Below are 14,396 nucleotides of genomic sequence, written 5' to 3'. Positions count from 1 at the left end.
GAAGGTAAACATCACTGGAGGCAACAAAATGAGGAACTTGATTTTTTTTTTTTTTTAAATTGCAGCATGATTTCCTATTCTTTGTTTTTAAATAGGAAAAACCCTGCTCTTTCTACCTAAGCAGGGCTTCAAAGGAGTAACCCTAGACCAATATCTATAGGAAAATGATGCTCCAAACTGAAATGCAACAAAATTCAGCCTTTAAAATGAGGAAAGATTTCTATTAGATACTCTTTGAAATCTTCCTCCTTAACTACACCATGAAAGCTCTCCAATTAGCTGCACAAGTCTTGAAGACTTGAAGAAAACTGTGGGAGAGATATGGCTTCTTAGGAGATTCTCTGTTTTAATGAGATCCGTGGCGTATTTTGGTGCTGAGTCTATGAAACTTGGGTACTGAGAGGAGAATGATGCAACTGCTTGTGAAAGTAAAGTCAGAAGGAAAAGTTGAAGTGACTTGGAGTATTAATGGGCCCCACTGAGGGCTGTTCCTAACAAAGCCTCCCCAGGGATTTGTTAGGGCAGATAACTGGAGGCCATGATTCCAGACAGGCAAAGCGCTGTGCTGAGAAAAGTCTTGGTTGGTTTTGGTGAAGCAGAAGGGCCAAGGCCTGACCCCAGCCCCTGGGAGGGGAGATCCTGCATCTCCACGTCTGGCTCAGGGCTCTTCTTGGGGTCTGTATGATATGGTGGGCAGTGTGATGCCACGGGAAGAACTTCATTAGGACACGTCCCCACCCCTGCACAGGGTATCAAGGAAGCAGTGAGGCCCCATTGCAATGACTCTATCTCGTCTCCTCAGAAGCTCTAGCCAAAAGGAAAAACGTCAGGGCTGTTGGGGCCTTCCATTCTTGCCAGCACCCTCTGCCTTCTCCTCTGCAGGCTTTCCTATGTTGTTCCAGACTTTGTCCTATTTCCTTGAAGTCTGCAGACACCCACCTCTGTCCACCACCTTGCTCTCATCCAGGACTTTCCATCATCTCACCCATGTCTCGTCAACCCTCATCAGCTGTTCCTTAAAACACAAAGCCTGTGTCTGATTACAGACACTCTTTGGGTGACCTCTAGCACCACAGCACGACCCTTTGAGGGACATTTCTTCCTCCTTGCGGCCAGTGCCACCCTTCCAAGGTGCACTTTGTGGCAGTTTTTCCTCTCCTGCTCTTTCCTACTACCAAAGAAAGCTCCATCAGGGTGGAAACCACGCCTGAAGTAGGCATCCCAACCCATCAGGCTCCTTGCGGCCTGTCAGCCAAGCACACAGAAGTCACCTCAGCAGCATGTCCCAAGGCCTGGGCCTGCTGCTGGCCTTGCAGCTTCTTGGCTAGACACAGCAAAGCCTTGGGACTCCTGCTGTCCAGTCCTGGCCTCAAGCAGAAGGGACAGGACAAGCCCTCTGCGGGCCTTCTTTGTGTCTGGGTCCTCCTGGGGATGGAGGCAGAGGGGATCCCACAGGCAGCATGCCAAGCAGGGGCCTTCTGCTGGCCTAGCAGGGCCACTGGCAGATGTCAGCCCCAAAGTGCACATCCCAGGGAGAAGCCAAGGCTGACCTGCCACCTCCAGACACAAGGGACCTCACAGTCCCTTTGCGTGACACGTTCCTGCTGCTGCCCTATCAGCTGCAGAGACAGAAGTGACCTCCCAGTCCCTGCCCCAGTCGCATTCCTCCTGCTGGGGCAGGAGATCCTGAGGCAGAGCTCACCCAGGGGAGTCGTAGCTGACTTACAGAGTCCCCTCGGTACCTGTATTTCACTTTCTGGGTTAGAGATGAAGCAAAGTTTTAGTGGGAGTGTTTGGTGTTCTGCTTGTGGTGTCAGCTCTGTGGTTAAGGTATGGACTAACTCTGTGGTTTAGGGGTGTTTTAGGCCTGCCAAGAAGTCTAGGTTTAAAGAGACCATTTTAATTTTAGTGTTAAGGGAAGACATTAGGGTTAGCAAGCGAGAAAATGGATTCCTTTCAGAGTGTTGTAGTAGCATTTAGGTTTAGGGATTAAAATTCCTGGTTCAAGTAAGGTAAGGGCCATACCTGACTGTTTTAAGTCAGTGTTACCACAGCATCTACATTACATGAACCCTCTTAGGTCTACCAAATCATAAGTTTCTGCTGGGCAAGCTCTTCTTCCCACCCCAAAATCTCACATCTCTCTTGTCCAGGCTGCTCCTGACCTCCCCATATCTTATTGGGATCAGCTTTCGGATGACATTCTTGATCCCAGAGTATCTGTCTCACCTCTGTTGGCAACTCTATTCTTGAGACAGAAGTGGCATTGTTGTCAGGAGGGAAAAGGGCACAAAGGTCTTTAGGAGCATCCTCCAAAATGTGCCCATGAGCTCTGCACCTCCAGCAAATTATGCTTGTTGTGGTTTTACCCGGCCAGTAGCTAAACACCACACAGCCGTTCGCTCACCCTCCCCCCTCCCTCTCTGGGATGGGGGAGAGAAAACGGGAAAGTGAAGCCTGTGAGTTGAGATAAAGACAGTTTATTAAGACAGGAATATAATAATAACAATAATGATAATAGTGATCATGATAATAGTATTAATAATAATAATGTGTAAGAAACAAGTGATGCACAATGCAATTGCTCACCACCCGCTGACCGATGCCCAGCCTATCCCCGAGCAGCCGGCCCCCCACCCCGGCCAGCCACCCCTATATATTGTTTAGCATGACGTCAGATGGTATGGAATACCCCTTTGGCCAGTTTGGGTCAGCTGTCCTGGGTCTGTCCCCTCCCAGCTCCTGCTGCACCCCCAGCCTGCTCGCTGGCAGGACAGAGCGAGAAGCTGAAAAGTCCTTGGCCTGGTGTAAACACTGCTCTGCAGCACTTAAAACATCAGCATGTTGTCAGCACTCTTCTCATCCTAATCCAAAACATAGCACCCTACCAGCTACTAGGAGGAAAATTAACTCTGTCCTAACTGGAACCCGGACAATCCCTAAACCTAAATGCTGCTCCACACGCTGACAGGAATTCACTACTCTAATGCCTGACCTCAAAGAATCCCGTGAAGCCAAAACTCAGCCCCTTACCTTTACACTTGCTCTCTTGCTCACCCTGATCCCTTCCCTTTACACTAGCATTAAAATGCTCTATTTAATCCTAGAGAACTTCTTACCAGTGCTAAAGAAAACCCTAAAGCACAAAGTTTACCATAGCCTAACCACAGACCTGACACCCCAAGCAGAACACCAAACCCTCCCACTAAACAGTTGCTTAATCTCTAACCCAAAGCCCCTGTTCCTGTGCATTAACCTCCTCACCTTAAACCCTCTCCTAAACCTTAACTCTGAGATCATGAAAGCCATCAGAAAGCTGATCGCAATGAGATGACTGATATGGGGAGGTCAGGAGAAACATGGACAGGAGAGATGTGAGATTTGGGGAGGGAATAGGGGCTTGGCCAGCAGAAATTAAGGAATTTGTAGAGGTAAGAGGGTTCAGGTTATGCTGATGTTGCTGTAATGGTGACTTAAGAGAGTCATGTTAGGCCCTTCCCCAGGTTCAATCAGTAACCTTAATTCACAAATCGAACTGCTACCCCACACCCCGACAGGAATCCACTCCTCTTCTGCCTGACCTCAAAGTATGCACTGAAGCCAAAACTCAGCCCATAGCCTCTTTCCCTTACCTTTACTCTCTTGCTTACCTTGATCTCTGCTCTTAGCACTAGCTTGTAATTGCTCTATTTAACCCTAGACTTCTAGGGTTAAACAACAAACAAAAACCTAAACAAAACCCTAAACCACAAAGCCTGCCCATCCCCTAACCACAGACATGACACCCCAAGCAGAACATCAAACCTGCCCACAAAATATTTGCTTAAACTCTAACCCAGAAAGGTGAGCCCTGGTCCCTAAACCCAAATGTAAAAAGTAACCAGACAAAGCCCTCGTTCCCGTACATTAACCTCCTCACTTTCAGCCTCTCACCTGACCCTTAACTTTAGGTGCTTGACCCCTTCCGGCAGGGCAGGAACTGTGAGGTTGCTGTGCAGTCGCATGGCATTCAGAGTTGAGTGTGAGGGGCCATGGATCTGGTCAGTTTGTGGGCCACAAGGAGGAGATGGGTGGGAATGCTCTGAGGAGCTCAGCTCTGCCGCAGGATCTCCTGCCCCAGCAGGAGGAATGTGACTGGGGCAGTGACTGGGAGGTCACTTCTGTCTCTGCAGCTGATAGGGCAGCAGCAGGAACGTGTCACGCAAAGGGACTGTGAGGTCCCTTGTGTCTGGAGGTGGGAGGTCACCCTTGGCTTCTCCCTGGGATGTGCACTTTGGGGCTGACTTCTGCCAGTGGCCCTGCTAGGCCATCAGAAGGCCCCTGCTTGGCATGCTGCCTGTGGGATCCCCTCTGCTTCCATCCCCAGGAGGACCCAGACACAAAGAAGGCCCGCAGAGGGCTTGTCCTGTCCCTTCTGCTTGAGTCCAGGACTGGACAGCAGGAGTCCCAAGGCTTTGCTGTGTCTAGCCAAGAAGCTTCAAAGCCAGCAGCAGGCCCAGGGCTTGGGAGATGCTGGTGAGCATCTGTGATCAGACTCTAGCTTTGTGTTTCAAGGAACAGCTGGTGAGGGTTGATGAGACATGGGTGAATTGATGGAAAGTCCTGGATGAGAGCAAGGTGGTACACAGAGATGGGTGTCTGCAGACTTCAAGGAAATAGGACAAAGTATGGGACAGCATAGGAAAGCCTGCAGAGGAGAAGGCAGAGGGTGCTGGCAGGAATGGAAGGCCCCAACAGCCCTGACCTTTTTGTCCCTTTGGCTAGAGCTTCTGAGGAGACGAGATATAGTCATTGCAATGGGGCCTCACTGCTTCCTTGATACCCTGTGCAGGGGTGGGGACGTGTCCTAATGAAGTTCTTCCCGTGGCATCACACTGCCCACCACATCATACAGACCCCAAGAAGAGCCCTGAGCCAGACGGGGGGGTGCAGGATCTCCCCTCCCAGTGGCTGGGGTCAGGCCTTGGCCCTTCTGCTTCACCAAAACCAACCAAGACTTTTCTCAGCACAGCGCTTTGCCTGTCTGCAATCATGGCCTCCAATTATCTGCCCTAACAAGTCCCTGGGGAGGCTTTGTTAGGAACAGCCCTCAGTGGGGCCCATTAATACTCCAAGTCACTTCAACTTTTCCTCCTGACTTTACTTTCTCAAGTGGTTACATCATTCTCCTCTCAGTACCTGAGCTTCATAGACCGAGCACCAAAATACACCATGGAACTCATTAAAAGAGAGAAAGTCCTAAGGAGCCATATCTCTCCCACAGTTTTCTTCAGGTGTTCAGGACTTGTGCAGTTAATTGGAGAGCTTTCATGGTGTAGTTAAGGAGGAAGATTTCAAAGAGCATCTGATAGAACTCTTTCCTCATTTTAAAGGCTGAATTTTGTTGCATTTCAGCTTGGAGCATCATTGTCCTATAGGTATTGGTCTAGGGTTTCTCCTTTGGATCCCTGCTTAGTGTAGGAAGAGCAGGGTTTTTCCTATTGAAATGCAAAGAATAGGAAACCATGCTGCAATTTTCAAAAAAAAAAAAAACAATGTTCATGTTCCTCATTTTGTTGCCTCCAGTGATGTTTACCTTCCCAAAAGGATGACTGTACATGATATATTTTACAGTGAATAATAGGAAATTTAAAATAATAGTGTTAATATTAATCCATATCATACTAATTCAATGATTAATGTTGAGTTTCTTGCTAAGGAAACCGTTAGACACACTGCTGAGAGATGGGCGAGCTGGAACTCACTGAAACTCAAAGCAGCAACTGGGTTGGTGAGAGCGGTCTGAATGATCAAAGAGTAAGGGGAGTTGCTCTGCTACTTAAATACTAAAGTAATTACTGGGTATTCAGGCAGAGTTTTGCTGTCAGACAATAAGCGAGCAGGACATGCAAGAGACCAGAGCCCTTTGGAGGATTCGTATGTAGCCAGGTGGAGTTCCCAGGGCACCTCCCCTGCCAGCAGTGGTCTTTGTCCCTGTAACTGCAGCCCAGCCTGTTAGCGTTCATGAAGACACATAATCCACAAAGTGATTATATGAAGGTGCTTTATTAGGTGCCGGAAGTTAGGTGCATGCCTCCCCAAATCTAACTCCGTCCGATTTGTTCTCTTAGTTCTCTTTTATATCCTAAGATATTACATATGCATAAGGTTTCACAACTCATCTATGCATATTCATTTCCTAGCTCCGCCTAGCCTCGCTTCGTATGCTAATTATCTGATCAGTCCTTCTGCGCTTGCGTACTACTCTCTGGTGGTCGTCCGGGTGGTCGTCGGGATGAAGTAAGATGTCTTCATCAGAGCTGTACTTTTTAACCTTTCCTTCTCACGCATGCTCTCTGAGCCCTCGGTCTCAGTCCAAACCGCAAGGTTGGTTTGATCCAGTTCCCAGGGTCCAAGAAGCCCCAGTTACCTAGATGTCTTGCAAATTGAGCATTCTTTTAATCCTCCTTACTCCTCATCACGAATCGGTGCATTCTCTCATGCTACCCTTGCACATATATTTTGTATCTTCCAAGCGCAGCCCCGGAACAGTACATCGCAAATGTAACATATTAAGCAATATTGTATTATTTCATCTTCAATTACTAACAAGCCCAGCACAGGAAACCCCTTCAAAGAAAACACCCTAGTTCAGTGCGTTCCTGGGACTGACCTAAATCTGAAATGGCCATTGGAAACCCATGATACTCTCCCTTATTCCTACGAGACACTTGAACATCCGTTTACCTTCCTGGGTCATCTTTAGCAAATTCCAACTGAAAAAATCAAGTATAGAACGCTTCAAATGGCTGAGACAGAACCCATCAGCTTGTCCCACTTTCGAAATAGTCCCCGTCCAACTCAGGTTATGAAAGAGAAAAATGTGAAATGACCCGTCAGGTCAATACGCAGAGTAAGGGAAAGTCACACATATTGTGCTGTAGGCAAAGAAGGCAAAAAGCATTGCATTGTGCCTCAGAATAATCAAGGAGACCTAATCCAGTTCATCTGTGAGATAAAGCAGAGTGAAGGATGTTGAATTATGTCCTAACATGAAGAAGGATGTACATCACTGCTGAAGGAGCTGTCTTTTTGTGCCAGCACCAATGCAAATTAGACAAGAACTACATCAAATAAAGGTAAGCTGTCCCACCCTGGCCCTGTCACACCACGGGGCAGTGGAGGGACCTTTTTCAGTTTCAGCCTCTTTTTCAGAGAGGCTTTGCCCTCTCCCTGCGCACCACGGGGCAGAGCCTGGCCCTGGACGCTCCGTGAGGGCTGTGCTGGTCCTGGTAGGCTGCGGTGAGGGGACGAATGCCCTGGGTCCCCTTCCTGCTCTGCCCAGGCCAGCAAGGGCCCCGAGCGGCCTCGTGTCCCCTGCCCCTGCAGCTCTGGGCTCCCTTCCCCAGCCCTGGCTCTGCAGCACCAAGCCCTGCTGGGAGCCCTCCCCTGCATGCTGCCACCGCTCCCTGACGCTGCTGGTGCCCTCTGCCGGGCACTGCCCAGCCCAGCCCAGCCCCTGCCCACCTCTCCCCACCTCCCGGGCCTTGTCTCCCCAGCCCAGCAGCCCAGGCTGGGCTGGCCCCAGGGCAGTGCCCACCGCAGCCTGCTGCAGGGCTCTGGGCACGGCCAGCACAGCCCCAGCCCCTCGCAAGGCACCGCAGCTGCTGGCACAAAGGCGGCTCTGGGCCTCCCCAGCAGCCCCCGCGCTGGGGCCAGCCACGGCTCAGGAGATGGAGGGCCGTGAAGCTGCAGGAGCCCTGCTCTCCTGCCTGGGACATCCCCAGCACAGAGTGCCTGTGACCCGCAGGGCCAGCCCCGCTCCCCAGGCCAGCACAAGAGGCTTGGCCCAGGCACAGAGCACCTCCAGATTCCTCTCCAGGATGACATTTGCCATCAGACCCAGCACCACTGGGACAGTACCAGGCCTGACAAGGCCAGTTACTGTTTGCTGAGCCATGGACAGCAAAGAAGGCAGCTCCCAGTCCAGCCCTTGGTCCTTCACTGATCACGCTGGGCTTCTGATCCATTGTGAGGCCCAGAAAAGCAAGAGGTCTGTTCAGGAAGCAGCTCCTTGGGTGTATTCCTGAAACCAGGTTTGCAAGAGGCGTGCAGAGATATTGAAGAGATGCCACTGTAGGGATAACAGGACTGTCACCAACATACATGAGATCTCAGGGCTTATCCAAATACAAGAAGCACAATGTGGAAGCCAGAAGAGAGCAGCAGTGGAAAGGCCACGTCCTGCTGCTGGCCATGGCCATGGCTCCAGGGAAGCAGCAGCCCCGACCCGAAGGCAGCAGAGAGGCAGAGCCCAGCGGGCAGTGAGGGGCAGCCGCGAGGGCCAGCGGGGCTGCTCCTCCCTGTGGCAGCTGGGCTCTGGGCCCTGAGCCCCTCCTGTGTGCTGGGGCTGCTCCCCCAGCTGCACAGGAGATGGGAAGAGACGGCAGCTGATAACAATGAATATCTCCTGTTTTTTTTATTGTATTTATCTACACATGAAGCCCAGTTTTGTAAGTACATGAGACTATTCGGCTAAAGTAAGTTAGAAAATATAACGGGCAGAATGTTAAGAATAACATTAATTAAACGAAAACCACAACTTGGATAATATATTCATAAAGACAAATAATAAAAAATATTTTCCTGTTTCTGAAATAAACCTGGAAATCAAGTGAGCATTAATGGTTCATAAAAGCATGTGTGCAAAGAGTTTCTTAACTGCCTCCTTGAGGTCCTGGTTCCTCATGCTGTAGATGAGGGGGTTCAGTGCTGGAGGCACCACCGAGTACAGAAATGACACCACCATGTCCAAGGATGGGGAGGAGATGGATGGGGGCCTCAGGTGGGCAAACACGGCAGTGCTGACAAACAGGGAGACCACGGCCAGGTGAGGGAGGCACGTGGAAAAGGCTTTGTGCAGGCCCTGCTCAGAGGGCATCCTCAGCACCACCCTGAAGATCTGCACATAGGACACCACTATGAAAACAAAACAGCCAAATGCTAAACATGCACTAACCACCAGAAGTCTAACTTCCTTTAGGTAGTCTGAACCTGAGCAGGAGAGCTTGAGGATCTGGTGGATTTCACAGAAGAACTGGTCCACAGCATTGCCTTGGCAGAGGGGCAGGGAAAATGTAGTGGCCGTGTGCAGGACAGCATTGAGAAAGCCACTGCCCCAGGCAGCTGCTGCCATCTGGGCACAAGCTCTGCTGCCCACGAGGCTCCTGTAGTGCAGGGGCTTGCAGATGGCAACGTAGCGGTCGTAGGACATGACAGTAAGAGTATAATATTCTGCTGATATGAAGAAGAGAAAGAAAAAGACCTGTGCGGCACATCCCTGATAGGAGATGGCCCTGGTGTCCCAGAGGGCATTGGCCATGGCTTTGGACAGAGTGGTGGAGATGCAGCCCAGGTCGAGGAGGGCGAGGTTGAGGAGGAAGAAGTACATGGGGGTGTGGAGGCGGTGGTCGCAGGCTACGGCGGTGAGGATGAGGCCGTTGCCCAGGAGGGCAGCCAGGTAGATGCCCAGGAAGAGCCCGAAGTGCAGGAGCTGCAGCTCGCGCGTGTCTGTGAATGCCAGCAGGAGGAACTCGCTCACAGAGCTGATGTTGGCCATTTCCTGACTTTGGACACTGCTGTCTGTTGAAGAGGAAAAGGCAGAAAAAGGTTAGAACATAATTATCTCAGGAAAACCTATTGCAAGCCCTAGAGCACCCCCAGCCCAAGCCTCTCTCTTTGCAGGAGAACCTTTCTGCATCTCCCCTGCTTGAGCTCTGGCTGGTGGTGGCTGAAAGTGGCACTGGGAGCAGGGGCTGCTGTGGGCTCCAGAGGAGTCCTTCCTGCTGTGCAGCAGGAGGGAGGCAGGAACATGGGGGAAACTCAACTCCATTCGACTAGTCGGTTCCTGCAAACAAGTCATCTGAACGCAGAGCTGAGCTGTAGGGATTTTGTTTGCTGTATTTTACCCCAGTAGGCCCTGTAATGCTTAGGATAGGTATTGGAGGGTTGAATGTCCTCACATTTCCTGGACACTCCTGCTGATATTTTATGGGAGGGTCCATTAGTGAAGACTGAGAAGAACACTTCTGTCCACCTGTCCTGTTCTCAGCTGCCTTGTGTCACCCCTCTCTGAGCTGCGCTATCATAAGATTGAGGTGTTTCCCTGAGAAGAAACAGGAGAATTCTGCTGAGGAAGAAGGGCCACAGCAAGCCAGAGGGATCTTGGGAGCTTCTCTTCTTTCCATGGCTGCACGAGCTCCGGGGCAGCTGGCAGAGAGCCCGGCCTGGCCAGGCAGGGCAGGGTGTTCTGGGCTGACCGGGGGCACCTGGCTTAGGCCACTCCGAGGGGCTTCTGCCAGACTTCCTCACCTCGCAGTGCCATCCAGCAGGACTCCCAAAGCCTCCTGCATTGCCCACTGCCCTCCCAGAAACAAGACCCAGCAGGAGACCCTTCCAGGACGTGCAGCTGCGTGGCCCTGCAACCAGAGACGTACCTTGTCAAGGGCTGTGCACATTTCTCCTGCAGGCAGCTCTCAGCATCCTCCCACTGCCAACTGCCTCCAAGCCCTCTCTCCTTCTCTCCTCTCCCCGTGCCACCTGCGGTCAGAGCTCCCAGCCCTGCTGCGCTGTGCACAGGAGCTGCTCCTGGGCAGAGCTGTCTCTCTGCACCAGGGCCCTCTTGCCACGAGCTCTCTCTGTCCCAGGAGCCCGGCCCAGCTCAGCACCAGACGCCCAGCCCAAGGCATTGGAATCCCCCCTCGGGGGGCTTTGGGGAGGAGCCCACGAACCTCAGGCACTGAGAGACAATTGAAGCCATCTCTCAACAAGTCCAAGTCAGAGGCAAGTTTCCTGCAGTGTCCCCCTGAGGGCCAGCACTGACACAGCCTCCCTTGGAGCTCGTTAGAGCAGAGCATTGGAGGCAGTGAGGACAAGGAGACAAAGGCAGTGTGAAGGTGGCTCTGATGTGTAGGAAAACTGGATGTGTGTCATCAAGGACAAGGGCCAGGCCTTGACCGCCAGCCCCTGGGAAGGGAGATCCTTTCCCTTCACACACTGCTCAGGGCTCTTCGTGGGGCAGGAGGAGATGGGGATGTGCATGGCCAAGTGCAGGAGAATGGTACAAGCCCTGCCTGGTTAATCAGTGGGGATGAGGTGGTCCTGGTTCTTTAGCAATACGTTGTCTCTTCATAGGCCTCAGTGACAGAGACAAAAGCCATAGCCTTGGACACAAAGATGTCGGTTTGTTGGGACTTTCAGCGTTGCCTATTTCCTTGTTCCTCTCATTACCAGAGTATCGTAGAGTCTCCCAGACATGCACCTCTTTTGCCGTTGGCTGTAGACCCTTGTCCATGTGCTGTCATATGGGGTCTTAGCTGAGTAGCTCGTATGAGACCACTCGTGGTGCCCAGGCCCTCCTCCTCCTGGGCACTGCTCACTCAGCAGGGTCCCAGTGTGCCCTGATGTGCGGGGTTCCTCTTCCTCTGCTGCAGGACTGGGCTCTTCTCCTTGTAAAGGTCAAGAGGTTTCTGTAGGCAAAATCCTGCAGTTTCTCAGGGTTCCCCCACTCTGATGCTCCATTCTGACAGGTGTTCATGTCTGCAGGCAGACAGTTCCACCTTTCTGTGTTTGTGCTATCTCTGACAAGACAGCAGCATCAGGAGCTGCAAGGAAGTTTGGATAATACAGGAGTAACCAGCTGAATGGAATCGCAGCACAGAGTCACAGAAGGGCAGGGGACAGAAGGCTGCCAGGTTCCACCTCCTCTGTGCTTCCTTCTCATGCATGGTTTCATTCTGGCTGGAGCTGTGTCCTAAAAGTTATGGAGCTGTGCAGGGAAGTATACAGATGGGTTAAAGCCCAGGTGGCTGTCAATCCATCTATTACTGTCAAAGACAATAAAAACTCTTTATAGAAACACTCTAATAATGGAGGATTCAGGAGCTTCATCATCTTTTATTGTCTGTGGGAGGAAACCTGGTGACAAGAGATGAGGTGAAGGCTGAGGCACTTAATGCCTTCTTTGCCTCAGGCTCTAGCAGCAAAACCAGTTGTTCCCCTGGACATTTCTTCTTCCTCATGGCCAGTGCCAAGCTTCCAAGGTGCACTTTGTGGCAGTTTTTTCTCTTCTGCTCATCTCTACAACAAAACAAAGCTCCATCAGGGTGGAAACTACTCCTGAAGCAGGCATCTCAACCCATCAGGCTCCTTGCGGCCCGTCAGCCAAGCAGACAGAAGTCACCTCACCAGCATCTTCCAAGGCCTGGGCCTGCTGCTGGCCTTGCAGCTTATTGGCTAGACACAGCGAAGCCTTGGGCCTGCTGCTGCCCAGTCCTGGACTCAAGCAGAAGGGACAGGACAAGCCCTCTGCGGGCCTTCTTTCTGTCTGGGTCCTCCTGGGGATGGAAGCAGAGGGGATCCCACAGGCAGCATGCCAAGCAGGGGCCTTCTGCTGGCCTAGCAGGGCCACTGGCAGATGTCAGCCCCAAAGTGCACATCCCAGGGAGAAGCCAAGGCTGACCTGCCACCTCCAGACACAAGGGACCTCACAGGCCCTTTGCGTGACACGTTCCTGCTGCTGCCCTATCAGCTGCAGAGACAGAAGTGACCTCCCAGTCACTGCCCCGGTCACATTCCTCCTGCTGGGGATGGAGATCCTGAGGCAGAGCTCACCCAGGGGAGTCGTGGCTGACCTACAGAGCCCTCTCGGTACCTGTATTTCACTTTCTGGATTAGAGATGAAGCAAAGTTTTAATGGGAGTGTTTGGTGTTCTGCTTGTGGTGTCAGCTCTGTGGTTAAGGTATGGCCTAGCTCTGTGGTTTAGGGGTGTTTTAGGCCTGCCAAGAAGTCTAGGTTTAAAGAGACCATTTTAATTTTAGTGTTAAGGGAAGACATTAGGGTTAGCAAGCGAGAAAATGGATTCCTTTCAGAGTGTTGTAGTAGCATTTAGGTTTAGGGATTAAAATTCCTGGTTCAAGTAAGGTAAGGGCCATACCTGACTGTTTTAAGTCAGTGTTACCACAGCATCTACATTACATGAACCCTCTTAGGTCTACCAAATCATAAGTTTCTGCTGGGCAAGCTCTTCTTCCCACCCCAAAATCTCACATCTCTCTTGTCCAGGCTGCTCCTGACCTCCCCATATCTTATTGGGATCAGCTTTCGGATGACATTCTTGATCCCAGAGTATCTGTCTCACCTCTGTTGGCAACTCTATTCTTGAGACAGAAGTGGCATTGTTGTCAGGAGAGAAAAGGGCACAAAGGTCTTTAGGAGCATCCTCCAAAATGTGCCCATGAGCTCTGCACCTCCAGCAAATTATGCTTGTTGTGGTTTTACCCGGCCAGTAGCTAAACACCACACAGCCGTTCGCTCACCCTCCCCCCTCCCTCTCTGGGATGGGGGAGAGAAAACGGGAAAGTGAAGCCTGTGAGTTGAGATAAAGACAGTTTATTAAGACAGGAAAATTAATAATAATAATAATAATAATAATATTACTAATAATAATGTGTACAAAACTAGTGATGCACAATGCAATTGCTCACCACCTGCTGACCGATGCCCAGCCTATCCCCGAGCAGCCTGCCCCCCACCCCGGCCAGCCACCCCTATATATTGTTTAGCACGACGCCAGATGGTATGGAATACCCCTTTGGCCAGTTTGGGTCAGCTGTCCTGGGTCTGTCCCCTCCCAGCTCCTGCTGCACCCCCAGCCTGCCCGCTGGCAGGACAGAGCGAGAAGCCGAAAAGTCCTTGGCCTGGTGTAAACACTGCTCTGCAACAATTAAAACATCAGCATGTTATCAGTGCTCTACTCATCCTAATCCAAAACAGAGCACCCTACCAGCTACTAGGAGGAAAATTAACTCTCTCCTAACTGAAACCAGGACAGATATCCACCCCTTATTCCATACCATTTTATGTCATGCTCAGGTTACACTCTTTCCAGTACCTTGTAATTAATCACCATTTTCATCTATGATATATAGCAATCATGGTAGTGATGACATACAGTATTATATAATAATTAACATACTACAATTCAACTCATGGGCTATTCTCACCCAGTATTAAATCCCCTTGAGGTACACACTGGACCTCCCCATCCTTTTGCATTACCCACCAAGTGCATCCAGGTCCCTGAGCAAAAGCAATTCCACGAATGGGTTTGCCTTTTCCTGAGGCAGGAGTAGCCCAGACTGTTTTACCCTGCATGTTTCTTACGTGCACTACAGGAACTTTATCCCCTTCTACAGTGCGTAACAGGTTTGATTGGGCAGGTCCAGCTCGGCTGGCAGATCCCCTCGTATTGACTAACCAGGTGGCCTTTGCCAAATGTGTATCCCAATTTTGGAATGTCCCAGCACCCATTGCTTTCAGTGTAGTTTTTAACAGTGCATTGTATCGTTCAACTTTT

General features: G+C 51.0%; 1 protein-coding gene across 1 annotated transcript; it reads right to left on the bottom strand.

The window, feature by feature from the left end:
* Nucleotides 1–8,668: 8,668 nt before the first annotated feature.
* On the bottom strand, nt 8,669–9,702 carry LOC310890524 (olfactory receptor 14J1-like; the record flags this gene model as incomplete). The annotated part of the gene is made up of 1 exon (XM_083852853.1): nt 8,669–9,702. The coding sequence occupies exon 1, from the start codon at nt 9,596–9,598 to the stop codon at nt 8,669–8,671; it is 930 nt and encodes a 309-aa protein (XP_083708979.1). The 5' UTR covers nt 9,599–9,702.
* Between the last annotated feature and the right edge of the window lie 4,694 nt (nt 9,703–14,396).

This window comes from Anser anser, assembly GCF_964211835.1.
Source record: "Anser anser genome assembly, contig: HAP1_SCAFFOLD_32, whole genome shotgun sequence".
NCBI lineage: Eukaryota > Metazoa > Chordata > Aves > Anseriformes > Anatidae > Anser > Anser anser.
Note: the sequence above shows the minus strand (reverse complement) of the source record. Positions and strands in the feature narration are given on the sequence as shown.